This window comes from Chiloscyllium plagiosum, unplaced genomic scaffold (genome assembly GCF_037043375.1).
Source record: "Chiloscyllium plagiosum isolate Xiang-an unplaced genomic scaffold, Cpla_swu_hap1 HiC_scaffold_12, whole genome shotgun sequence".
NCBI lineage: Eukaryota > Metazoa > Chordata > Chondrichthyes > Orectolobiformes > Hemiscylliidae > Chiloscyllium > Chiloscyllium plagiosum.
Window position 1 is genome coordinate 48,644,279 of NW_028270150.1, and position 27,068 is coordinate 48,671,346.

At 44.2% G+C, this 27,068-nt stretch overlaps 2 protein-coding genes and 1 long non-coding RNA gene across 7 annotated transcripts in view; 1 reads left to right on the top strand and 2 right to left on the bottom strand.

Annotated features, from left to right (window-relative positions):
• The first annotated feature begins 4,967 nt into the window (after positions 1-4,967).
• LOC122555190 (tyrosine-protein phosphatase non-receptor type substrate 1-like) lies at positions 4,968-17,996 on the top strand. The gene is made up of 4 exons (XM_087992796.1): positions 4,968-5,101; positions 5,197-5,532; positions 8,000-8,276; positions 17,757-17,996. Exons 1-4 carry the CDS (start codon positions 5,065-5,067, stop codon positions 17,782-17,784), a joined length of 678 nt encoding a protein of 225 aa, XP_087848922.1. The 5' UTR covers positions 4,968-5,064; the 3' UTR covers positions 17,785-17,996.
• On the bottom strand, positions 5,167-9,259 carry LOC148148535 (uncharacterized). Its single transcript, XR_015758857.1, has 3 exons — positions 8,753-9,259; positions 5,457-5,575; positions 5,167-5,375 (listed from the first exon to the last, which is right to left on the bottom strand). It is a non-coding gene; the product is annotated as an uncharacterized LOC148148535 (long non-coding RNA).
• The window catches only part of ttf2 (transcription termination factor, RNA polymerase II), a 71,057-nt gene continuing 60,045 nt past the window's right edge, over positions 16,057-27,068 (bottom strand). For 4 of the 5 annotated variants that reach the window (XM_087992793.1, XM_087992795.1, XM_087992792.1 and 1 more), the window contains one exon: positions 16,530-16,668. Coding sequence is in view for 1 of the 5 variants with exons in the window: in XM_043700922.2 (XP_043556857.2) it covers positions 16,524-16,668 (145 nt within the window). In the remaining 4 variants the exon portion in view is untranslated. Of the gene's footprint in view, positions 16,669-27,068 lie in introns of all 5 variants that reach the window. The other variant, XM_043700922.2, reaches the window with a different exon arrangement.

Below are 27,068 nucleotides of genomic sequence, written 5' to 3' on the forward strand. Positions count from 1 at the left end.
GGCATGTAGCAGATTAGTCAGTTATTGATGACAAACACTTTCTGCTTGCCAAGACAATGCCATTGGCTCTCCGGTAGTTAAACAGGTTGAAGATGTGACTGGATCAGAAACCATAAAACATCTGGAAGTGAAGGAGTTGTTTTTGCTCAGCAGGAAAAAGCATCTCAAGCCTAAAAATAGATGGCTTTTTCTGCCTCATCAGTGCCTTAAACTATGAATTTTAAATAATAAGTCACAGATCTTTATCATTATCACCCAGTCACCCAGTGTCTCTTGCAAACAATTAAAGAACCAGGAGAAGGAAGATCAAGAAGCAGTTTCTGATCATAAGGATCATCAGAGAAAGCCCTGCAAACAGGACCCACTGTGCTGCCTTCCAGTCCTCCTCTTTGCCCATAACGCCAATATATTTTGTGTCTGACTGTATGTATGTGCTGATGGGGAGTTTATTATTGGGCTAGAGTTTTAACATTCCTGATGATGGGCTTATGCCTGAAATGTCGACTGTCCTGCTCCTCGGATGCTGCCTGACCTGCTGTGCTTTTCCAGTGCTAAATCTTTTGACTCTAAAGTTTTAACATGTAGAGTTATAGATCAATGGTTCATAACTGTTCTTCTTTAGGTAGAATCTATTTATTTGTAAGAAAATGTAATTGTTGTGAAGTGCAGAAACCTGGGTCATGCTTTCTGTCAACCTCCATGTAAAAGAGAGCTAAATTAGGGAATTCTTTTAAATGTTTAACTTTTGTGTCAACTCCAGGAATAATGGGGCTTGATTTCTACTGTGCTACTACAGTGAGGCGTAACAGGATTTTGATATGTTGTTTAGATTTGTAGGATAAATATAACCATAAATATAAGATTGCCACTGATAAAATTCAATTAAGAATTCCCAGCAGAAACCTTCAAAGAGAAGTCAGACTCTGGAACTTGTAGCCACATGGACTAGTTGAGGCAAGTATCAGAGAAGCCAATTCTAAATAGAAGCATTAAATTACAAACAGAATAATAAATTCAGTCAATGGCGAAAACTATAGCAAATGGTTTTTAACATAGAAATGTTGAAGTTATGCATTTGGGTCAATACTGAGTAGAACAGGATACTTTCTAAATCCTGAAAAATATCGGAGGTCCAAAGATATTTAGGATCCACATACATAGAACATGACTGTGCCATGGTCTTCTACAGAACAGACTTAAAGCAATGCTGGCCTTTACATTTCCAGGAACGGTAGACAGTTGGGTAGAAGCCATGCTGCAGCTATGCAAAGCATTAACTTGATCGGCCCAACATCGAGGGCCGAAGAGCCTGTTCTGTGCTGTATTGTTCTATGTTCTAACTGTCTGAACAAACAATGGACGGCCGCCTTCAAGTATAACTAAAGTTCTACCATAAAACCATCTGATGTAGGGGATCAACATATTCTAATGTGAATGTTAATATCATTGTTTTTCACATAAATATTACGCAATTAATTAGACTGACGCATGTTATACTCAAAAATGGATAATTTCTTAAAAATAGCAGCAAGTTTATTTTTCTTTTGTTGATGACAAATGGTTGTTTTTCATAAATATACATAAGATCATTATGGACAGTAATTCCAATACTGCATGTTTATCGCTAGTATGATCACAAGTGTAATGAACGCAGTTTCCCGCTCTACAGATGCTGCCAGACAAGCTGAGTTTCTTCAGCACTCACGTAGGTGAGACCAGACCGAAATGGCCAGCCTGACCTCCCGTTAACAGCCCATCCGCCCATCTCAATTCCCCCTCCCACTCCCTCACAGACATGACCATCCTTGGTCTCCTCCATTGCCACAGCCAATCGGACTGCAAATTGGAGGAGCAATAACTCACCTTCGGCCTGGGCAGCATACAGGTAAAAACAATGACTGCAGATGCTGGAAACCAAATTCTGGATTAGTGGTGCTGGAAGAGCACAGCAATTCAGGCAGCATCCGAGGACAGGCAAAATCGACGTTTCGGGCAAAAGCCCTTCATCAGGATACAGCCAGGGCAGCATACAGCCAGGAGGGATTTAACATTGAGTTCTTGAATTTCAAATCACCTTCCCCCCCTTCTGGATTCCCTTCCCAGCGCCACCTTCTTCCCACCAGTGCACAACGAACCCTTCCAGCTACTAAATGGATCTATCCTTCCCATCCACCAAGCAGGTCTTACCCACTACCTGTGTTAACACGACCTCACCATTCCACTAATCTCCCCACCCCACCCACTCAATCTTTATCCGTAACTCCCCCTACCCCTACATCTAGTCCTGAAGAAAGGGTAAGACCCGAAAGATTGACCTCTCCACCTCCTGATGCTGCCTGGCTTCCTGCGTTCTTCCAGCCTCCTGCTTGCCTGCCTTGGATTCCAGCATCCTGCAGTTTTCTGTCTCTACTTCATACCGTTACACCACTGTTAGCGAGGTCCACTTCTCGAAGGTCAAAACAACATGCACAAACTAAATATCAGTTGTCAAGTTTAGACCACAAGTCGGTAATTCTGTTATACCGTCAAATACGCTAGTATACAAGATGAAGGAAGGTGCTGTTAAGTCCGTTCATTGAGTGGCACTCAGATCACTTTAGAAAGAGTTTAAAGCTATTGACACTCAGGAAGAATCTATGACAGACCTGAATTAGTTATTTTGACAAACGAATTAATCAGTCTTAAGCCTCAGTTAAAAAAATAAAGGGACAGAAGAATGGTTTAACAGACTGTCAGTCCATGGTCACATCACTTGATACCGCCCTATGAACTTCATTTACAGGTCACTGCTTCATCTATACAACTATATATCTATACAACTTCATCTATATCATTAAACAACTACCACATTATTCTTGTGGGCATTAGTGTTTCTGTCGCAGTGACCTATGTTCAGCTCCCCAAGTGAACAGTCGGTGATTAGACTATTTAACAGACTTTTTTTTAACGAAAAACGTTTGCATGACTGACTTCATTTCTGAAACGTTCTGCGAGCATTATCAACTCATGGGGATTAAGGGACGTGCATAAATAATGACACAGAGAACTTTTTTGGTTATATTTACAGGTGTGGTAGAAATGATTTGTCATGACAACTTCTTCACTTAATAAAATATGTAAGTATTTGAGGTTTCAGTTTGAAACTTTGAAATAACGGAATGATTCCAATTAAGTTTATTTCGAATCTGAGATTATTGCAAACAGGCTGGTGAGATATTGTCTGCAAGCATTGGTAGCTGTCAGCTTTCAGGAAATGCATGAATTATGGAATTAAACAGAGAGCATCACGATAGCTTACTAATAGCATAAATTAAGATCAACAGTGACAACGAATCATTTAGTTAAACCCATTAGATGATGTTTAAACCATGTTTTTCAGCCCAGATCGGAGAATATCGTCAACCTTCTTCATTTGTTAGCTTATGCTGATTTTGATGATTGCTAATATAAATGGTTTCTATTGGGACAACAGTGGCTTCCCTTTAGATAGCTAATAGAATGTTCTTCTGAGTCAAGATTGATGGTCGTGTGGAGTATTTTGCAGATTTTGAAGGGATCCTCCATACAGAACACTGAAAATCATACATTTAAGCATAAGCATAATTTTCAATGGCCGATCTCTCTGTGAATTGTACTTGTATAATGAACTTTAAGATTCTATTAAATGTCTGCTTTAGCCAAAGGCACTGAAACACAATGATACATTTTATTTTTGAGTTCAATATCGATCAAAATCCATTTCTCAAATAGGAGTCCTCAAAATGGATATTGAATTAAATCAGAATTATTTTGATTTAAATTATATTGGACTCAGTGTTTGTGAAATGAGAAGTCATCTACAAATAAAAATATTGTTTCTCTGCAACTAACAGCATAATGTGTCTTTGGAAGTAGATCGTGGTATTGAATCGTTTCCGTTAATTTCAACCTCAAGTTGTCTCTTATTGATCAGCAGTTAGTTCAGCATGTTTACTTCTAGTGTCCTGGATTCTACAATTCTCCGAAATTATTTTTTGTAAATTTGTTCATAACCTTGAGGGGGAAATGCCATTCTGTGCATTTCAGTTACCAATTTTATAATTGATTACGAAATCAATAAATTTGATTCCATTTCACCAGAATAAATAAGAAGCAAATCACAAGAGAATGTAAAAGGTGCTTTTCAAATACGAGTTTTATTTTCTCTTTTTCCAGTTTTTCATCAACAGTAAACTTGGATAATTTTACTTCATATCCTCATCATGTTCTTGATGTGGATAATAGCTGAGGTCCTTGACTTACTTGCTGGATACAGTCTGTCAACCCAACAATGCCTGTTTGCATTCTGTCGATGTTACCATATTACTGGTTATCATATGAACCTGAATTTGTGGTACCTCGTGTGTAGCATTTTATTCGGTGGTTCCTGAAAATCCAAATGCGTCTTCGTCCCTTATCTGCCCTTTAGCTATATCCTCAAAAACTAAAGGTTTGTGAAACAGGTTACCTTATTATGAGGCGAAAGTGAGGTCGGATTGACTCTGTGTACTCCTGATTTTCTAAGTGCAATGAAATCATGTCCCTGTTGAAAGACATTTATATTTTCTATACCGTCTGTACACCTCAAGGAACACCCTCCACCCCAAACCTCTCCCCTACCCCAAGCTGCTGCACCCCACCACCACCACCACTACCAACAATAACCCTTCAAACACAAAAATATCACAAAGTGCATAAAGAAATAGGTGCAGAACATTTACGCACTATATTGATAATCATTTCACAACAAATCAAAATTAAAGAAACGAATCCGTACTAGAATGTGATTTTTCATAGGCCCTCACATTCAGCTGCCCCCCCCCCCCCACCGAGTAGCGGAAGTTGATGGGTTTATGCATGTGAGAAGCAGTGAATATCCTGGCACTGACCGGTTTAGTGTTGCTATTCCTTTCTGTCTGTGAGCAGCAGTGAGTGTGATGTGAGTCAGTGCGCGGTCCACCCGCACCAAGCTCGCTGCGACCTGAATTTCCTGCACAATGACCAACAGCTCCAAGTAACCAGTGAGACAGCGTCATCCTCAGGAACATGGGCTCAGTTCTCAGGCTCTGGCTCTTCCTCTTAGGTAAGGCTTGCCTTTGGTTCCAGGGAGCAGTCATTGCAGTTAGACTCGGGCTCTGTGGAGTTGATGTTCCCATTTGTTGTCACATTATGTTCCAGGGCCTGTTGTCCCTCTGAAAGTGATTGAGTCTCCTCCAGTTCTCTCCCTCCTGAGAGGGCAGACAGCTCGGATCAACTGCAGCCTGATACCGGGAGAGGAGCGGGCAGAGCTGGTGAAATATTATTGGTGTCGGGCAAGAGACAATCCTGACTTCAGCGGCAACGGATCCCAGAACTTCCTGCAAAACAGCTCCCGTGTGTCAGTGTCAGAGAGTTTCCTCATTATCCGGGAGCTGATGGTAAATGATTCTGACACTTACCGCTGTGTGGTTCTCAGAGAGAAACCTCGGCCCTGGAAATACTTCCAGGGAAATGGAACAACACTGACCATCCAAGGTAATTGTGGAAGATCCGAAATATTCAGCAGGAAGGGCTGCATCTAGAGAGAGAGAGAGAGAAACAGGTCATGGCTCAGGTTGGTCAGAACTGGAAGAAGTTGAAGGTTTAATAGTTGAAAAGTTTATCAAAGTCGTTTATCTGAGCCGTGCCCAGAGACAGCCTGACCTGCTGAGTGTTCCCAGAATCCGCGATGTTTTGCTGCTGATGCAGTGTCTGGACAGAATAGACAGGGAGAGTCTATCCCCATCTCCCAAACCAAGCGGTACAGAGTTACACTGAATATCCTCAGAAATAGAGGCCACATATGGGCTCGGTTTTACCCGCACTGCCCCGGACTGGGACAGAGACAGATTTCATCATGAATTTCAAAAGAGAATGGGACAACATTCTGAAGAGAAACATTTCTCAGAGTTTCCGAATAAGGACACGATGGCCAAATGTCAAGGTGAGAGTGGTGCTGGAAAAGCACAGCAAGCTGGCAGCATCCGAGGAGCAGGAGAATCGACGTTTCGGGCAAAAGCCCTTCAGCAGCCCTTCACTGAAGCTCCAGCCTGACCTGATGTGTTTTTCCAGCACCACTCTAATCTTGACTCTGACCTCCAGCATCTGCAGTCCTCACTTTCGCCACGATGGGCCAAATGGCCTGGCTCTGTGCAGTGAGCTTTCTCTGAGAAGATGAAGGGAGAGTGAAATAACTCAATGTGTGAGAGAAGGAAACAGAAACAGTGCTTAGAATCACAGAGATAGAGCCCAGACTGGGATGTTGTGTGGGAGCACAGGGTCTGCCCGGGGTTTACCTTTAATCTCACATTAACCACCCACCAGCAGCACCTGCTTTTCTATCGGATCCTTTCAGTCCCATCCTTATCAACACTTAGCTTGAAGAAAACCGCCCAAAAGACAAAGCTCTCTAAGCTGAACCCTAAAGATCCGATTTCCAACAAGTATGATGCCAAATAAAACACAATTAATGGAGATGATATAGACTTGTTAGCCAAGTGGGCTGGTCAGCGGTAAATGGAATTCAATCCAGATAAATGTGAGGTGACGCACATGGGCAGGACAAATAAAGCAAGGGAATCGGTCAGGAACGGTTGGACCCTGGGCAGCATTAGGGATCAGAGGGACCTTGGTGTGCATGTCATACAAGTCCCTAAGGTCAGGCAGAGTGAGTGGTTAAGAAGACATATAATATGTTTGCCTTTGGCATAACGTTTAAGAACAGGCAAAGTACATTATAGAAAAAGTGTAACTGCATTGGAGAAGGTGCAGAGGAGATTTATCAGGAAGCTAAATAAAAACGGAAAGATCATCAAAAACAAAATCAGAAATCGCTGTAAAAGCAACATCAGTGAAGGGAAATCAGGGTTAACGTTTCGTGTCCCTTCCTCAGAACAAATTCTGCTGAGCTTTTCCAGCAACTTCTGTTTACCAGGATTAGATTAGATTCCATACCTTCGGCCCTACAAGTCCACACCGACCCTCCGAAGGGTAACCCACCCAGACCCATTCCCTCTGACTAATGCACCTAACACTATTTAGCATGGCCAATTCACCTGACCTGCACATCTTTGAATTGTGGGAAGAAACTGGAGCAGACACGGGGAGAATGTGCAAACTCCACACAGACAGTTGCCCGAGGCAGGAATCAAACCTGGGACCTTGGTGCTGTGCTAGCCACTGAGCCACCGTGCCGCCCCTGGGCTGTTACCTGGGCTGGAGAGTTTCAGTTATGAAGACAGATCGGACAGATTGTTTTGCAGTAGAGCAGAGGAGATTGAGAGGGGACATGATTGAGATGTACTAAATTAAGAGGGATGTTGATAGGGTGGACAGGAAAGAGCTTTCCCTCTTGTTGGACTGGTTAATGGATCAGGGAGCAGAGATTTAAGGCAAGGGGCAGGAGACTGGCAGGAAATGAGGGAAAAAAAAGTTTTCAATCAGATGATGGTGGAAATCTGGAACTCGCTGCCTGTGAAGATGTTAAGGCAAAATCCCTGATAATATTTAACAAGTATTTAAATGTACACTTGCAATACAAGGCATACAAAGCCAACTGGATAATGGGTTCACGATAGTTTTTTTTTAAACCGGAACAGAATGGATGGGCCGAAGGACCTTTTCCTGTACTGTAGACCTCTATGACTCCATTTTATGAAAAAGTTTACTTTTCCTACTTCCTTGAACATCCTGCTCCAAAGAAACACAACCCGAGCACGTGTCGGGACGAAACTGATTGAGGCTCCCGGGCTCTCATTCTAACCCACATTGTTAGGAGGGGTCTGTTCTCCTTGGGTCGGTGATTTGGTAATCGGGGTACAATTTATTAAACCCATTCTGCACTGTCCCATTGAGTATCCAAGTTTCACGCTGTTTTAATCATCCCTCTCCTTGCTACCTGTCGATTTCTATTTGCTACAATGAAGATTGACACAATGTGTGTTGTTTTGATGTGTTTATTTAGCGAAACCTGAAATCTATCTGACTGCGGATCCCCAGAATGAAGGTGTTGGGATTCAGACACTGACTTGTTTGGCTGCGGGATTTTTCCCGAGGGATCTGACCATTTCCTGGATTGTTGAGGGGGATGTCTCCTATCAGGAGGAGCCGGGCTCGCTGACAGTAAACACGGACAGCACGGATTGCAAGGCCCCAGCGGGAGCAGGGAGCCACCATCTCCTGTCACATTCAGCACAGGACCTTCACTGGGTCAGTGAGGACAAGGCTCAGAGACGGTCCAGGTAGGTGCCTCACTAATACTGACCACACCACAGTACTCCCATTGAGTCCACATCAAACTGTGAAATGATATATGTTAACGCATAGATCGGAAGGCACAATATTAAGTGGTCGGGCAATGTAGAGAAGATTAAATAGATCAACATTGTTTGATGAACGTACAAAAGGTGTCTGCCACAGCGCGATCCAAGATATTGTCAGGAAACCAAAGGAAGTTGCCAGCAGAATATTCTATTACAGGTGGATTGCCATAGCGCCTCGGCATTTATTGTAAGTTCAGACTTATTAAAACTGAATTGTTTAAATGAGAAATTAACTTTCTAAAAATGCATATCTGGTCCAAGTTTATCAAATTTGTTTAAGTGGAAATATGAAGTTGAATCACTGAATGTGCACAATTTATGAACCGCGCCCAGTTCTACACTTTTGAGTTCTCCCATCATGTAGTGTGGCGAACTGTGCATTTTTTGTTACATACCTTACTGTGTATCGTTGCTAAAGTACAGTGCGAAACAGAATGTTTTCAACTGTCGTTTTTGGAGACAAAGAGTATTTTATTGCGGTTCTCCAGTCAACCTGACAATGTATGGCTGAAAGGGAACGGTGCAAATGGGAGATTGGTGCGTGGAGACTTTAAAATGATAATCTTGTTCGTAAAACCACATCGCATCTATAAGTAGCAGTTTCTGAAACGTCCAGTGTAGATAGAAAATGGTCCGGATTTTCCCATGGCCAGACAGCCAACATTCCAGTGATTGGGAAGTGTGTGCAGGAATCCTGCGGAATCCCGATTGTAGCAGACATTGAAGATTCTGTGGGTATATCCTTTTCGCCTCGAACTCTCCAAAAGTCTCCAGTTGGAGGATCCTGATGCATTTTAGTAAATCATTGCGCAAGAGAGGTTAGACCTTGTATTAAAGTGCCCCCCGCGGTTACCTGGCACACCCTTACTCCACCGATCGCCACAGCACTTACAGCCCCAGATCCTGACCTGACGCATGTGGGACCTGAAACCCAAATCGAATCTGACTTGTTCCCTCCTTCCCCCGACTTGCCTGGCGCCCTACCCCCTACTCAGCGGGCACCCTACCCAGCTTGTACTCCACCCCTGATATGAGCTTGTGGCACCGCTTGTGTGGCACCTGATGCGGTGCTTTGTGGAAATCTGAAAGGGTAGCCAAGGGAAACACACAGATTAATGAAACGCAATGCATCCTGGAGTCTGGTGATTGGTGAGTTGGGGAAAGTTGGGGTGGAGGAAAGTGTTTAATTCGTTTTGTTTTTCTACCCTTCCTGTCCCGTCACAATTAGCTCTTGTTCTGTTCTTGGGAAAGGATTAACGTTTTGGTGAGTATCTGGTAAGCGGTTGTCTATTTTATTCTTAATTTTAACAGTGTATAAATTAGTCATAAAGTCGGTAAAATATATCAAAAGGAACATAAGTGTATAACATAATTGCACAATTAATTTAAACTCATTCAGGATGGGAAGACAGGTGAAGTGTCGAGGCTGAAGTATGTGGGAGCTTCTGGATGCTACTGTGATCCAGAGCAAACACTTCAGCAGAAACATTTCAAGCTTCAGATGCTTTGGCGCAGAGTTTATGAGCTGGAAGCTGAAGGAAAGTTACGAAGGCTCTTGGTATCAGGAGGTAGTCAGAGCATTTAGGGTAGGGTCGTCTTGTTTAATCAGGGACAGAAATATGTGTATGTGAGGGAGGCTGATAGGGGAATCCAGAATGAAGAAATATCAGCCTCTGCAATTGTCCAATCAGTATGAAGTTCTCTTAGCTTGTTTGGGTGAATGCCCGGTCTGTATGTTTAAGTTCAAAACGCGGGAGAAATATTTTGAAATTAGGTCAGCTGGTTTGGACCGATTAGGAGTTTTTTAAAAAAATATCAGAGCACTATGTAACTTTGGGACTCCTGATCTTAGAAGGCAGATCAGAATGACTTTTGAATACTGGAGAACACCTGGGGGAATAAACTGTATTTTGCTACCGTTTCATATGTTTGTATGAAAATCATGGCCTGATTAATTGACTTTACAGTGAGAAACAAAAAAAAAGTGATTCCAATCCATCAATACTGTTTTTCTTTAAATCTTATTGCTCCCAACATGAACTGCTCATGCTGTTCAACAATGCAAGAATTTCGAGCAGGATAAATTCAACTTCCAAAGATCTAATTAATCTTAAGTTATGATTTTACAAAAACTCCTCCCAGACAATAATGAACATTTAACTTTCACCTCATATAACTAAAGTATGACCAGTAGTAGTAAAAAAGTTACCAACTTAGAGTATAATTCTCATTTTAAATTAATGAAATAGTATTGAATTAGTTTTAAAATGTATAACTAAATTACTCTGCAGCACATCACATTTCAAAAAATAAGAAACCTATGAAAACTTATAATTGAAAGGAATTAATTTTACAAATATAATGAAAAAAACTTGCCTATTAAAATGCAAATAGCATAACCGATACTATAAATAAATCTATGACTCCATTGATAGCTAGTAAAGACAAAAAAGTGTAGAATTAAAGGTGGATGATTGGACACAAGTGCCCTCCTGAAACACAGCCCAAAATTAGCAACTTTGTCAGTTTGACAGGAGAAATTTTCAAAAAAAGTCAAAAGTATGAATTTTAAGATCTAAGTATCCATGTGCAAAAAGTAGTGCTCAGAGGATTCTGCTACGTATGCAGTACAATGAATATGTATGAAGATTCGATATGAAATACAAAAAGAGAAAGATCGAGAAAGCTGCATTGAGCACAAATATGCTCACATGGATAGCTAATCAATTACTGGGACTGAAGACTGAATAAAAAACTGAGCAGGGGGTTTGAGGTTTGTCCTCATTTCCCTGAAAACCAGTTGAATGTTAGGGTTTGGGGCCTGGCTTTGCCATTCCTCTCCCTTGTAAAATTGCCGTTTCTCTGTATACAGCTGTTATTGTTAATTGTTTTGTAAATTGTGTATTGTTTAATAAACTAAAAGAAACAGGAAAAAAAATTGAGCAGATGGATAGTTGGACATTTAACCAAACAATGAAAGAAATGGACTGTGGAATAGCAGTTTATTGAAAGAAGTCTTTGAGGCCTAGATTTGGAATTAATGAAAATTTTGTGACTCAGCCATGTAAATAATGGGGCATCAAGATTTACTAAAAGTTTCTGGAATTATATTAAGTTTAAGGAACAATCATAGCTTAAAGGTTTACAATGAGTTTTGAGCAATCCTGTGAGGTCCTTTGATAAAAGTGCTTGTATCACAATATGCTCCTGAGAAAGGAAGGATATACTTTGAAGTAAAGAGTTAATGATAGCACAAGACAATAAGTGTTGCGATAAAACCCTGCCGAAGTTGCTTAAAGCTGAGTATGAACAAAATAGGTCCAGGAAGAAGTTATCAGCATTTCCAGTCTAGAAGTTAAATTACAATCAAATTGACCAAGGTGTTAGAGAAAGGGATTCTCATGTGTGTGTGCAATTCTGGTCTCCTTCTTATTGGAATGATGTTGTGAAATTTTAAAGGTTCAGTAAAGATTTACAAGGATGTTGCCAGGGTTGGAGGATTTGAGCTTTAGGGAGAGGATGAATATGCTGGGGCTTTTTTCCCCTTGAGCATTGGAGGCTGAGGGGTGACCTTATAGAGGTTTACAAAATTATGAGGGGCATGGATAGGATAAATAGACAAAGTCTTTTCCATCGGGTGGGGGAGTCCAGAACTAAAGGGGGAGGGGGGAAAATTTAAAAGGAACCTAAGGGTTAAGTTTTTCACACAGATGGTGGTGTGAGCTGCCAGAGGAAGTGGTGGAGACCAGTACAATTACAACATTTAAAAGGCATCTGGATGGGTATATGAATAGGAAGATTTTAGAGGGATATGGACCAAGTGTTGGCAAAAGGGACTAGATTAGGTTCAGATAGCTGGTTGGCATAGGCGAATTGGATAGAAAGATCTAATTCTGTGCAGTACATTTCTATGACTCTATAACTATTGTATGTGTGATGTTTTTGAGTACTTTGCAAAATATATTTTTGGTGATGTAACTGTGTTTTGGGTACAAAACAAAAATTGATGTTTTTCTTTGCAAATTGTTTTGGGATTAATGGAATTTCACTTTCATTGTGTGTTTTAAGATATGAATTTGTTACAAGTTGATAGTTTGGTTTAATCTATTTATCTTGATTTGTTTATTAATAAACGTCTGCTTTTTGTTAAAGCAAAATCTGCAGCACTGCATGCATATGTTTTACTGAGAGATCACTTTGTTACAGCTAAAACAAAACAAAATAAACTTTGATCAAACAAGTCAAGTTTTAGTCTGGGACCTGATTTGTCCAGTAATAACATTAGCTGAATCACAATACATTCCCAGTAATGTTAGCTGGCAATTCAGCCAATGTAAACAGTATGTCCAGCTAAATATACCACTGTTAACCTAGACTCATCAAACTAAATTTTCCTTTGTAATGGGCAAGTAACACAGATTCCTTTTTATGCATGGCAGTTGTGAACGTAAAATTCACACTCCAATTATAAATATTTCCAGTTCTCAGGAATGGTCATTTGACCCAAAATGTTAACTGATTTCTCTCCACGGATGCTGCCGATCCTGCTGAGCTTTTCCAGCAATTTCTATTTTTGTCTATGAACATTTCCAATTGCGAAGCACAGAATTTTGGCTAATACAGAATTGCCAGATTAACATAATTTATGGTATTGTTCTAAAATCATTTTAAAATAATGATTCAAAAACCAGTTACATTTTCAATGCATGATTTTTCAGACCAGTAAATTATATATCATCAGATTTACAAGTTGTTATTGCAAATGTCAGGATCTGCAACCCATTAAGATATCTGTCCTTATTGGAATGTGTTACATTAAAATCTTTTTGATTCTTTTCTTCATTTGTGTGAACAGTTTTTAAATTTAAGAGTTCTCAGTGCTTTTACGATGACTGAATGTTTACAAATGCTGCAGGGTAGTGAGAAAGGTACCGTGTTTAAGTCAGTAAGTCTTAATAGAAAATCTATTGATGCAGAGGAAGGGTGGGATGTTATTTTATGTTCACATGGGAAAATAAATTGGCCAACTGATTTAAATGATTCAAAATGTAACTGCGTGCTCTGCTTGTGGTGTAATGAAACAGCTTTTTTACTCAAGTGTTGGTGTGATCAAATTATTATCAAGTTATGCTTAAGGAAATAGCTGTAAAATAAATATCATATCCAGATTACAAGCAGGAACATTTGTCTGAGCTCAAGTAATGCTAATATATTAGTTGATCGAGTGTAACATGAGTTAACTCCATTAAAAGATGTTTAGCTCATTTATTGAAGGATCGAAAGACACAAACTTCCAAATTAGCTATGACAGACCATAAATTACTCAGGTAAATCAATTAATTCAAAGTAGTTGTCTCTGTTTAAAAGCAAAAGGACAAAAAAGAATGTTGAAATTAGTTTTTTTTTACAACCAACTTTTCTATTCAACCTGTTCAGAGATATTATTACACACCTCTGGTGCAGGTGTAACTTGAACCTGGGCAGGTTCAACTTGAACAAGGGCAGGGATACTGCCACTGCACCACAAAATAGCCCATAAAAGTTAATATATTGTCAATCTGTTATCAAAGCCAAGTGTTCTTACCCTATGAACTCCATTTTCAGGTAGCCGGTTTATCCCAGTACGCTACATCATCATCCTTGTGGGATTGAGTTTGTTAGTGATGGTAATGATTTATGTTCAGATTTTCTGTTAAATGGTAAGTTGTTAAAGTTTAGCTTTGTTTTGAGATATAAATTTGCATTATTTTGTTTTATTCCTCAAAAGTTCTTGTGGAATCCAGTCCCATTGAAATCAGGAGATTTGCATAAATGATACAAATTGACTTTTCTGATTTCATAAAAACTGAAACTGCAGATGCTGTAAATCAGATGAAAGTGGAAATTGCTGGAAAAGCTCAGCAGGTCTGGCAGCAAATGTGGACAGACGTCACAATTAATGTTTCAAGTCAAGTGATTCCTCCTCAGATCAGATGCTGAAATTTTCTAGCAATTTTCTTCTGTCTTTGACTTTTCTTACTAGTTTTGTTGCTAATGATTTATGATAATTTCATACAGTACCTTATAAACTCAAATTGGTCTCAGACTTCACTTTCCTCAATCTATTAAATACTGGAGCTCCTGCATTAGTTTATGTATAACCTCTATGTATTGCCAACAGGTAAAATAATTTTCACCTGCAAGCACAGATAAGTGACAACTTTCAGGAAATGGAGGTATTGGAGAATTAAAGAAACAGATGACCTCAATTGCTTACACAATATCAGCCATTAAAGCACAACACCTTTCTAGATGGAAAAAAAAAGTTGTATTCCAATGGATTTGAGCTCAACCAAAATTATTTTTAAAATTTAGGTTTGCACAAGCACACCAGCTTTCTTGTGTATTGGTGGATATTCATTTTGCTAAATACTAATTGAAAAGTTTAAGCAGGACAATGTGTTTGGGTCTTGGATTACATTAGGAAAACCAAAGACTGATGGTGCTTTGGAGTGTTAGATTTGGAAGGGATCTTCCACACAACACTTTGAAAAGCACTAATTTAAACAATTCAAAGATTTTCAACAGTTAAAATCTTTCTGGATTTTACATGAATAATAATACTCGACATAAGAATTTACGTACAGTAATTGTTTGGTTTAGTTCTTTAGTGCAAGAATTACCAACATTTACAATTAGAAGATAAATCAAGATCCCCTCATCAAATGGGTTTGCATCAAAAAAAAATTGGATTTACATTTTAGTGATTGCCTATGATAGCATCCTACAATTAACTGGTCAGCTATCCAACAAGACTGAACATTTAATGCCAACTTCTGTTGAATTGTTGGCTGTTTTGGGCAACAGACTTATTGACCAATGTGTCAAGCCTATCTGAACTCATTTCATAAGAAGCCCTTCTATCATCAATGGGGATACCCATTGCAATTGGAGCTGGCATTAAACACATCTCAGAAACAGTACATTAACTCACAGAGAAACAATTTCATAAATTGTACAACACTGAAATCACAGGTGATCTTTCAACCTCATTTGTGTCATCTTTTATTATCTCCATTAATATACCTGTCTCAGTTCTTTTTCTCCTGAAACCCTCAACCCATGTCTGTGCTACCTCTAGACCTGACTACTCCTGGGTGATCTCCCATCTTTGATTCCCCCTTGAACTTGCAGTCATTTAAAACTCTGCTATCCATGCCTGAGTTCTTGCTGACTTCAATTGCTTCTCAGTCAGATGGCACCTTGATTGTCAAGTTTTTACCGTAGTTTTCAAGTCCTCCAAGACCATTCCTTTCCATATCTTTGTAATCTCATCCAGCCCACAACTCTGATCTGCTCTCCACTAATCCTGGTCTGAACTGCATGACCAATCAGTAATATTCCACTCTTGGTAGCCACATCTTCAATTGTCTAAGCCACAAAAACTGAAATTGCTTTCCTATACTTCACCTCGCTTTCCTACATTAAGTCAGCTTAAAACATATTTCTGAACTAGATTTTGATGATCTGACACAGTTCCTGCTTACATGAACTGGGTGTCACACTTTGTTTTACTATGCTATTTCATTACAGTAAAAGTGCTATGTTTACATAGTTTGTTAAATCCATGACAGGTTAAAGAATTGCAGGTGAAAAGCTATGGTAAGGATGAAATGGATTAATTGTTGAAAAAATACATATCCCAAAGTCTTGTCCAAAGTATTTTGCAAAAGAAGTCAAATTTATTTTAATGATTAACTTGCCATCTCACATTCAGTTTTTAAAGAATGGTAAGTTCAAGTTAAGCACCCATTCTGAACAAATGAAATCATATGTAAAATAAAAATCATTTGCATTGGGAACACTTTCCCATCATTAACGAAAATAAAGTAGCATTTTATTTTTAAACGATGAAATCATGTAACAAATACTTTTCTCCAGGGATTGGGAAGATGCAACTTTGTGTTTCATTTTTTTTCAACAGAAAAAGTGATATACCAAACATAAACATGTACACTAAAGGATTTATAACTTGCACCATAATTGCACAATATTCATATTATACTTGACACAAAAATGTTTCCAAAATACAGAAATGCCTCAAATTCTCAAATGTACAGACACATTGAGTTTTGACTATAATTTGTTAGAATATAATTTTATGGTAGGGTTGTTTTTCTTTGAAGCTCAGACACCAAACAGAATTCGCAGATCAGCCAGTGTAAGTTTAGTAAAGGATCCTCCAGTTCCGGTTAAAACCTTTTTTGCTAGATCCTTTTTCTTCTCCTGAAGCTCAAAGATCTTCTCCTCAATAGTACCCTCACAGATAAACCTAGAGAAACAATCTTTCTTTAGTAAAACATTTTGTTTTGAAAAACATCTTTCATAGCAATGTCCAATTTGCTACAAAACCTCATTGCATTTGGTTATTTACAACAAATTGATAAAAACCAAGTTCTAACTTCAGTCACAATTTGACTTGATCCACCTGAGAAGAGTGTGAATTGACAATGATTCAAGGACAGTCTGACCCAGATAGAATGCTATATTTCCAATGATAGCAGATTTTCAGCTCATTGCGGAACATAGTCTCTGTTCTTTTCAATAAAGCCTGAGACCCTGATGTAGGATCTCTTGTACATGAACTCAAATTAACTTTATAAATACAAATAATAGAGAATGCAAGTACTGAAGTGACATATGGCTTTGGCTCAAATTGATCAGTAATGTATTTGATATTCCAATTTTTAAAGGAAATGATTTGTGAAATAACAGTAACACATTATTCAGCTGATGAGCTCAATGTCCTGTAATGAGTTCATAGCGGATCTATGTCCTATTCTGTTTATTTGCCTTGGCTCCATATCCCACATTTCCTTCACTGAGAAAGGTCTATTGATCTGAGTTTTAAAATTAAATAAATATGATAGCATTTGAGAGAGAATTCCACAACTCCATCAGCCATTGGGTGATGTGTCGTCTCCTGAAAGGCCTTCAGTTTGAAGGTTGTCTTCCCATGTCTTCACACTTTCCAACCAGCAGAACTTATCTCTCTCCATTACTGTATTAATCCCGCTCGAAATCCTGAACTCCTCAAATCACATTATCTTACAAAAATGCATTTTCCAAGAATATAAATCAAGCACATGCAAACATTCCTCATAATTTAACATCCTCAGTCCCGATAAATGTGCACAGCACTTCTTCCAAGGCATTTATCAACATGTGGTACCCTGAACTTTACATCATGCTCTTGATGTGGTCTAACCAAGGCTTGGACAGATGTAGTGAAACCTATTCTCATTATATTCTAGGCCTCTAGATAATGTGATCCCCATGCAAGTCTGTAATCTGCTTTAAAACTGACTAGGAGAGGCTATAAACTGACTGTCAAATTATCATCTTTTTTTCCAATTGTAGGACTATTCAAGCTTTTGGAAATTTCTAAAGTTTATCTGGAATGGCCATGGCTAAGTGGAATTCCACTCCTATCGTTAAGGTTTACTCCAGAACACAGGGACAATAAACTCCAAGACTCTGCAGCTTTAGGATGTGTTCAAGACTGGTTACCTGTAATGCAGTGCTAAAAACCCCTACCTTCTATTGCATGTCAATTTTTTTTTGGATTCAATTTAAACTACTTTGTTATTGTGAAAGATCAAAATTACCTATGATTCTGTGTCAATGGACATTCACCAGTAATCAAACTACTCAAAGTTTGAAATTTTTTATTACAAACTCCTGCCTGCTTTGAGGCAGTCCGCAAACTAGAAATCAACAAGGTTGTAACTGAAGAGAAAAGTGGAGAGGTGTGGCCTTTTCAAGAAATGAGGTTTTGAGTTGTTTTTGAAAAGACTCCGAGAACCTATTCAAAACAAATGCAGCTTACCTGCAAAGAAATTGGACACCTAGCTACAGGAGCTATCAGGGCTGATTGCATGGCCTGCTGAACAGTCCCTTACTTTGAATGATGACAAATTCACCTGGATTCAGAACTTGGCCACCTGAGCATCAACTGCTGAGTGGGAAAGAAACCTTGTTCACAGGACTTAAAAGTTTAGTAGACATTTGCTCCTTCCTTTCAGTGTACATTTCTTCAGGGCTTATTGTATTTTTGATGTAGTGAAGAGATTTTCTGGGCAAGTGTGTGTGAGAGAGTAAATAATACTCCTTGTTTAATTCTATGAAGGACTGCTGAAGACTTTTAAATTGATCATGTTAATAAAGGTTTGGAAACAGACACCAGCCTTATCAAAATATTAAAACTACACTGAATACGGAAAGAAAGCCAAGAGAATTGGCGGCTTCAGTCTGTCCTTCTCTCCTGTCTAGCAAAATAAAAGGCAAAAATTCCTTTCACTTTTTTTGACTGATTTTTACTTCAGTATAAATATTAGTTGAGTACATAGATCCTCAAATCCCTTTGAGCCATCTGGATTTTCAATACCCTAAAAATACCCTCAATATCCCTATCCATTAGGTTCAAAATACCTTTGTTTTCAAATCTACCTGTCACAATTTTGCAATTCTATGCTCTTGTTTACACAAATTACTATGTCAGTATCTCCATCTTTCACAGCAGTCAGCTGCTGCATGCTGAAATTTAAAAGGGCCAGAATCAGAGAGCCATTGAGAGTTGCTGTCAAAAAGATATGGTTAGCACAAGGTAAATGGGATCTCAGGCTGTTTGAAGGGTAAGTTACCAAGGGGGTAAGGAGTGGAGCAGTGAGGTGGGGTCAGGTCTGGAACAGGGAAAAGTGTGGGGAACACCTGTCTGAAGCAGGCATGGTGAAGAAGTCTGACCTTGAGGGGTGGGATCCCAGACATGGGTACAGAGTCCAAAAAAGCAGGCGGGGCGGGGGGGTGTTGTGTGTGTGTGTGTGTGTGTGTGTGTGTGTGTGAGCGCGAGGTCGAGAGTGCGAGAGCGCGAGGTCGAGAGTGCGAGAGTGCGAGAGCGCGAGGTCGAGAGTGCGAGAGCGCGAGGTGGAGAGCGCGAGAGCGCGAGGTGGAGAGCGCGAGAGCGCGAGGTGGAGAGCGCGAGAGCGCGAGGTGGAGAGCGCGAGAGCGCGAGGTGGAGAGCGCGAGAGCGCGAGGTGGAGAGCGCGAGAGCGCGAGGTGGAGAGCGCGAGAGAGCGAGGGCGAGAGCGAGGGCGAGAGCGAGGGCGAGAGCGAGGGCGAGAGCGAGGGCGAGAGCGAGGGCGAGGGCGAGGGCGAGAGCGAGGGCGAGGGCGAGGGCGAGGGCGAGGGCGAGGGCGAGGGCGAGGGCGAGGGCGAGGGCGAGAGCGAGGGCGAGGGCGAGGGCGAGGGCGAGAGCGAGGGCGAGGGCGAGGGCGAGGGCGAGGGCGAGGGCGAGGGCGAGGGCGAGGGCGAGGGCGAGGGCGAGGGCGAGAGCGTGAGCGAGTGCGTGAGAGTGCGTGAGAGAGTGCGTGAGAGAGAGCGTGAGAGAGAGCGCGAGTGTGCGTGAGAGAGAGAGCGCGAGTGTGCGTGAGAGAGAGAGCGCGAGTGTGCGTGAGAGAGAGAGCGCGAGTGTGCGTGAGAGAGAGAGCGCGAGTGTGCGTGAGAGAGAGAGCGCGAGTGTGCGTGAGAGAGAGAGCGCGAGTGTGCGTGAGAGAGAGAGCGCGAGTGTGCGTGAGAGAGAGAGCGCGAGTGTGCGTGAGAGAGAGAGCGCGAGTGTGCGTGAGAGAGAGAGCGCGAGTGTGCGTGAGAGAGGGAGCGCGGGTGTGCGTGAGAGAGGGAGCGCGGGTGTGCGTGAGAGGGAGCGCGGGTGTGCGTGAGAGGGAGCGCGGGTGTGCGTGAGAGGGAGCGCGGGTGTGCGTGAGAGGGAGCGCGGGTGTGCGTGAGAGGGAGCGCGGGTGTGCGTGAGAGGGAGCGCGGGTGTGCGTGAGAGGGAGCGCGGGTGTGCGTGAGAGGGAGCGCGGGTGTGCGTGAGAGGGAGCGCGGGTGTGCGTGAGAGGGAGCGCGGGTGTGCGTGAGAGGGAGCGCGGGTGTGCGTGAGAGGGAGCGCGGGTGTGCGTGAGAGGGAGCGCGGGTGTGCGTGAGAGGGAGCGCGGGTGTGCGTGAGAGGGAGCGCGGGTGTGCGTGAGAGGGAGCGCGGGTGTGCGTGAGAGGGAGCGCGGGTGTGCGTGAGAGGGAGCGCGGGTGTGCGTGAGAGGGAGCGCGGGTGTGCGTGAGAGGGAGCGCGGGTGTGCGTGAGAGGGAGCGCGGGTGTGCGTGAGAGGGAGCGCGGGTGTGCGTGAGAGGGAGCGCGGGTGTGCGTGAGAGGGAGCGCGGGTGTGCGTGAGAGGGAGCGCGGGTGTGCGTGAGAGGGAGCGCGGGTGTGCGTGAGAGGGAGCGCGGGTGTGCGTGAGAGGGAGCGCGGGTGTGCGTGAGAGGGAGCGCGGGTGTGCGTGAGAGGGAGCGCGGGTGTGCGTGAGAGGGAGCGCGGGTGTGCGTGAGAGGGAGCGCGGGTGTGCGTGAGAGGGAGCGCGGGTGTGCGTGAGAGGGAGCGCGGGTGTGCGTGAGAGGGAGCGCGGGTATGCGTGAGAGAGAGCGCGAGTGTGCGTGAGAGAGAGAGGGAGAGTGCGTGAGAGAGAGAGGGAGAGTGAGTGAGACAGAGAGAGTGCGAGAGAGAGAAAGTGTGTGAGTGCGTGAGAGAGAGAGAGAAAGTGCGTGAGAGAGAGAGAGAGAAAGTGCGTGAGAGAGAGAAAGTGCGTGAGAGAGAGAGAGAGAGAAAGTGCGTGAGAGAGAGAGAGAAAGTGCGTGAGAGAGAGAGAGAGAGAGAAAGTGCGTGAGAGAGAGAGAGAGAGAGAAAGTGCGTGAGAGAGAGAGAGAGAAAGTGCGTGAGAGAGAGAGAAAGTGCGTGAGAGAGAGAGAGAGAGAAAGTGCGTGAGAGAGAGAGAGAGAAAGTGCGTGAGAGAGAGAGAAAGTGCGTGAGAGAGAGAGAAAGTGCGTGAGAGAGAGAGAAAGTGCGTGAGAGAGAGAGAGAGAGAAAGTGCGTGAGAGAGAGAGAGAGAAAGTGCGTGAGAGAGAGAGAAAGTGCGTGAGAGAGAGAGAAAGTGCGTGAGAGAGAGAGAGAGAAAGTGCGTGAGAGAGAGAAAGTGCGTGAGAGAGAGAGAGAAAGTGCGTGAGAGAGAGAGAGAAAGTGCGTGAGAGAGAGAGAGAAAGTGCGTGAGAGAGAGAGAGAAAGTGCGTGAGAGAGAGAGAGAAAGTGCGTGAGAGAGAGAGAGAAAGTGCGTGAGAGAGAGAGAAAGTGCGTGAGAGAGAGAGAGAAAGTGCGTGAGAGAGAGAGAGAAAGTGCGTGAGAGAGAGAGAGAGAGAAAGTGCGTGAGAGAGAGAGAGAGAAAGTGCGTGAGAGAAAGTGCGTGAGAGAGAGAGAGAAAGTGCGTGAGAGAGAAAGTGCGTGAGAGAGAGAGAGAGAGAAAGTGCGTGAGAGAGAGAGAGAGAAAGTGCGTGAGAGAGAGTGAGAGAAAGTGCGTGAGAGAGAGAGAGAAAGTGCGTGAGAGAGAGAAAGTGCGTGAGAGAGAGAAAGTGCGTGAGAGAGAGAGAGAGAGAGAGAAAGTGCGTGAGAGAGAGAGAGAGAAAGTGCGTGAGAGAGAGAGAGAAAGTGCGTGAGAGAGAGAGAGAAAGTGCGTGAGAGAGAGAGAAAGTGCGTGAGAGAGAGAGAGAGAGAGAGAAAGTGCGTGAGAGAGAGAGAGAGAGAGAGAAAGTGCGTGAGAGAGAGAGAGAGAGAGAAAGTGCGTGAGAGAGAGAGAGAGAAAGTGCGTGAGAGAGAAAGAAAGTGCGTGAGAGAGAGAGAGAGAGTGCGTGAGAGAGAGAGAGAGAGTGCGTGAGAGAGAGAGAGAGAGTGCGTGAGAGAGAGCGTGCGTGAGAGAGAGCGTGCGTGAGAGAGAGCGTGCGTGAGAGAGAGCGTGCGTGAGAGAGAGCGTGCGTGAGAGAGAGAGTGCGTGAGAGAGAGAGTGCGTGAGAGAGAGAGTGCGTGAGAGAGAGAGTGCGTGAGAGAGAGAGTGCGTGAGAGAGAGAGTGCGTGAGAGAGAGAGTGCGTGAGAGAGAGAGTGCGTGAGAGAGAGCGTGCGTGAGAGAGAGAGTGCGTGAGAGAGAGAGAGAGAGAAAGTGCGTGAGAGAGAGAGAGAAAGTGCGTGAGAGAGAGAGAGAGAGAAAGTGCGTGAGAGAGAGAGAGAGAAAGTGCGTGAGAGAGAGAGAGAAAGTGCGTGAGAGAGAGAGAGAAAGTGAGAGAGAGAGAGAGAAAGTGCGTGAGAGAGAGAAAGTGCGTGAGAGAGTGCGTGAGAGAGAGAGAGTGCGTGAGAGAGAGAGAGAGAAAGTGCGTGAGAGAGACAGAGAGAAAGTGCGTGAGAGAGAGACAGAGAGAAAGTGCGTGAGAGAGAGAAGAGAGAGAAAGTGCGTGAGAGAGAGAGAGAGTGCGTGAGAGAGAGAGAGAGAGTGCGTGAGAGAGTGCTTGAGAGAGAGCGTGCGTGAGAGAGAGCGTGCGTGAGAGAGAGCGTGTGTGAGAGAGAGCGTGCGTGAGAGAGAGCGTGGTGAGAGAGCGTGCGTGAGAGAGAGAGAGAGAGCGTGCGTGAGAGAGAGAGAGAGAGCGTGCGTGTGAGAGAGAGAGAGAGCGTGCGTGAGAGAGTGCGTGAGAGAGAGAAAGTGCGTGAGAGAGAGAGAAAGTGCGTGAGAGAGAGAAAGTGCGTGAGAGAGAGAAAGTGCGTGAGAGAGAGAAAGTGCGTGAGAGAGAGAAAGTGCGTGAGAGAGAAAGAGAGAAAGTGCGTGAGAGAGAGAGAGAGAAAGTGCGTGAGAGAGAGAGAGAGAGAGAGAAAGTGCGTGAGAGAGAGAGAGAGAGAGAGAAAGTGCGGAGAGAGAGAGAGAGAGAGAAAGTGCGGAGAGAGAGAGAGAGAGAGAAAGTGCGGAGAGAGAGAGAGAGAGAAAGTGCGTGAGAGAGAGAGAAAGTGCGTGAGAGAGAGAAAGTGCGTGAGAGAGAGAAAGTGCGTGAGAGAGAGAAAGTGCGTGAGAGAGAGAAAGTGCGTGAGAGAGTGCGTGAGAGAGAGAGAGTGCAGTGAGAGAGAGAAAGAGAGAAAGTGCGTGAGAGAGAGAGAGAGAAAGTGCGTGAGAGAGAGAGAGAGAGAGAGAAAGTGCGTGAGAGAGAGAGAGAGAGAGAAAGTGCGGAGAGAGAGAGAGAGAGAGAAAGTGCGGAGAGAGAGAGAGAGAGAGAGAGAAAGTGCGGAGAGAGAGAGAGAGAGAGAGAGAAAGTGCGGAGAGAGAGAGAGAGAGAAGAAAGTGCGGAGAGAGAGAGAGAGAGAAAGTGCGGAGAGAGAGAGAGAGAGAAAGTGCGAGAGAGAGAGAGAGAGAGAGAGAGAAAGTGCGGAGAGAGAGAGAGAGAGAGAGAGAGAAAGTGCGGAGAGAGAGAAGAGAGAGAGAAAGTGCGGAGAGGAGAGAGAGAGAGAAAGTGCGGAGAGAGAGAGAGAGAGAAAGTGCGGAGAGAGAGAGAGAGAGAAAGTGCGTGAGAGAGAGAGAAAGTGCGTGAGAGAGAGAAAGTGCGTGAGGAAGAGAAAGTGCGTGAGAGAGAGAAAGTGCGTGAGAGAGAGAAAGTGCGTGAGAGAAAGTGCGTGAGAGAGAGAGAAAGTGCGTGAGAGAGAGAGAGAGAGAAAGTGCGTGAGAGAGAGAGAGAGAAAGTGCGTGAGAGAAAGTGCGAGAGAGAGAGAAAGTGCGTGAGAGAGAGAAAGTGCGTGAGAGAGAGAAAGTGCGTGAGAGAGAGAAAAGTGCGCGAGAGAAAGTGCGTGAGAGAGAGAAAGTGCGTGAGAGAGAGAGAGAGAGAGAGAGAGAAAGTGCGTGAGAGAGAGAGAGAGAGAAAGTGCGTGAGAGAGAGAAAGTGCGTGAGAGAGAGAAAGTGCGTGAGAGAGAGAGAAAGTGCGTGAGAGAGAGAAAGTGCGTGAGAGAGAGAGAAAGTGCGTGAGAGAGAGAAAGTGCGTGAGAGAGAGAGAGAGAGAGAAAGTGCGTGAGAGAGAGAAAGTGCGTGAGAGAGAGAAAGTGCGTGAGAGAGAGAAAGTGCGTGAGAGAGAGAAAGTGCTGAGAGAGAGAGAGAGAGAGAGAGAAAGTGCGTGAGAGAGAGAGAGAGAGAGAGAGAGAGAAAGTGCGTGAGAGAGAGAGAGAGAGAGAAAGTGCGTGAGAGAGAGAGAGAGAGAGAGAAAGTGCGTGAGAGAGAGAGAGAGAAAGTGCGTGAGAGAGAGAAAGTGGCGTGAGAGAGAGAAAGTGCGTGAGAGAGAGAGAGAGAGAGAGAGAGAGAGAGAGAGAAAGTGCGTGAGAGAGAGAGAGAGAAAGTGCGTGAGAGAGAGAGAGAAAGTGCGTGAGAGAGAGAGAGAGAAAGTGCGTGAGAGAGAGAGAGAGAAAGTGGCGTGAGAGAGAGAAGTGCGTGAGAGAGAGAGAGAGAGAAGAGAGAGAGAGAGAGCGAGAGAGTGAGAGAGAGAGAGAGAAGTGCGTGAGAAGAGAGAGAGAAAGTGCGTGAGAGAGAGAGAGAGAAGTGCGTGAGAGAGAAAGAGCGTGAAGAAAGTGCGTGAGAGAGAGAGGAGGTGGAGAGAGAGAGAGTGTGGAGAGAGAGAGTGCGTGAGAAGAGAGAGAGAGTGCGTGAGAGAGAGAGAGGAGAGAGAGTGCGTGAGAGAGAGAGAGAGAAAGTGCGTGAGAAAGTGCGTGAGAGAGAGTGCGTGAGAGAGAGAGAGAGAGAGAGAGTGCGTGAGAGAGAGAGTGCGTGAGAGAGAGAGTGCGTGAGAGAGAGAGTGCGTGAGAGAGAGAGTGCGTGAGAGAGAGAGTGCGTGAGAGAGAGAGTGCGTGAGAGAAGAGAGTGCGTGAGAGAGAGAGTGCGTGAGAGAGAGAGTGCGTGAGAGAGAGTGCGTGAGAGAGAGTGCGTGAGAGAGAGTGCGTGAGAGAGAGAGTGCGTGAGAGAGTGTGCGTGAGAGAGAAAGTGCGTGAGAAGAGAGAGTGCGTGTGAGAGAGAGAAAGTGCGTGTGAGAGAGAGAGAAAGTGCGTGTGAGAGAGAGGTGAGAGAGAGAGAAAGTGCGTAGAGAGAGAGAGTGCGTGTGAGAGAGAGAGTGCGTGTGAGAGAGAGAGTGCGTGAGAGAGAGCGTGAGAGAGAGAGAGCGTGAGAGAGAGAGAGAGAGTGCGTGAGAGAGAGAGTGCGTGAGAGAGAGAGAGAGTGCGTGTGAGAGAGAGAGTGCGTGACAGAGAGAGAGAGAGCGTGAGAGAGAAAGTGCGTAAGAGAGAGAGTGCGTGTGGAGAGAGAGAGTGCGTGAGAGAGAGAGAGAGAGAAGCGTGAGAGAGAGAGAGTGCGTGACAGAGAGAGAGAGAGACGTGAGAGAGAGAGAGTGCGTGAGAGAGAGTGCGTGAGAGAGAGAGAGTGCGTGAGAGAGAGAGAGAGAGTGCGTGAGAGAGAGAGAGAGTGCGTGAGAGAGAGAGAGTGAGTGAGAGAGAGAGAGAGCGTGAGAGAGAGAGAGTGCGTGAGAGAGAGAGAGATGCGTGAGAGAGAGAGAGTGCGTGAGAGAGAGAGAGAGAAAGTGCGTGAGAGAGAGAGAGAGAGAAAGTGCGTGAGAGAGAGAGAGAGAGAGAAAGTGCGTGAGAGAGAAAAGTGCGTTGAGAGAGAGAGAGAAAGTGCGTGTGAGAGGGAGAGTGCGTGACAGAGAGAGAGAGAGAGCGTGAGAGAGAGGGAAAGTGCGTAAGAGAGAGAGAGAGAGAGAGAGTGCGTGAGAGAGTGCGTGAGAGAGAGAGAGAGAGAGTGCGTGAGAGAGAGAGAGTGCGTGAGAGAGAGAGAGTGCGTGAGAGAGAGAGAGTGCGTGAGAGAGAGAGAGTGCGTGAGAGAGAGAGAGAGTGCGTGAGAGAGAGAGGAGTGCGTGAGAGAGAGAGAGAGAAAGTGCGTGAGAGAGAGAAAGTGCGTGAGAGAGAGAGAGAGAAAGTGCGTGAGAGAGAGAGAGAGAAAGTGCGTGAGAGAGAGAGAGAGAGAGAGAGAGTGCGTGAGAGAGAGAGAGTGCTGAGAGAGAGAGAGAGTGCGTGAGGAGAGAGAGAGTGCGTGAGAGAGAGAGAGAGAGAGGCGTGAGAGAGAGAGAGAGGCGTGAGAGAGAGAGAGAGAGAGAGAGAGAGAGAGTGCGTGAAGAGAGAGAGTGCGTGAGAGAGAGAGAAAGAGAGAGAGAGAGAAAGTGCGTGAGAGAGAGAGAGAAAGTGCGTGAGAGAGAGAGAGAGAATGTGCGTGAGAGAGAGAGAGAGTGCGTGAGAGAGAGAGAGAGTGCGTGAGAGAGAGAAGAGAGAGTGAGAGAGAGAGAGAGAGGGGAGAGAGAGAGAGAGAGTGCGTGAGAGAGAGAGAGAGAAGAGTGGTGAGAGAGAGAGAGAGAAGTGCGTGAGAGAGAGAGAGAGTGCGTGAGAGAGAGAGAGAAGTGCGTGAGAGAGAGAGAGAGAAGTGCAGTGAGAGAGAGAGAGAGACAGAGAGAGAGAGAGAGAGCGTGAGAGAGAGAGAGAGAGTAGAGAGAGAGAGAGAGAGAGAGGAGAGAAGTGCGTGAGAGAGAGAGAGAGAGTGCGTGAGAGAGAGAGAGAGAAAGTGCGTGAGAGAGAGAGAGAGAGAGAGAGAGAAAGTGTGCTGAGAGAGAAAGTGCGTGTGAGAGAGAGAGAGAGAAAGTGCGTGTGAGAGGGAGAGTGCGTGACAGAGAGAGAGAGAGAGCGTGAGAGAGAGGGAAGTGCGTAAGAGAGAGAGAGAGAGAGAGTGCGTGAGAGAGTGAGTGAGAA

Bases quoted from the DNA above. Each gene is read 5' to 3' on its own strand.
- LOC122555190 (XM_087992796.1), top strand. From the start codon at position 5,065: ATGGGCTCAGTTCTCAGGCTCTGGCTCTTCCTCTTAG. The intron at 5,102-5,196 runs GTAAGGCTTGCC...ATTATGTTCCAG, and splicing joins GCTCTGGCTCTTCCTCTTAG to GGCCTGTTGTCCCTCTGAAA. The intron at 8,277-17,756 runs GTAGGTGCCTCA...TTCCAATTGTAG, and splicing joins AAGGCTCAGAGACGGTCCAG to GACTATTCAAGCTTTTGGAA.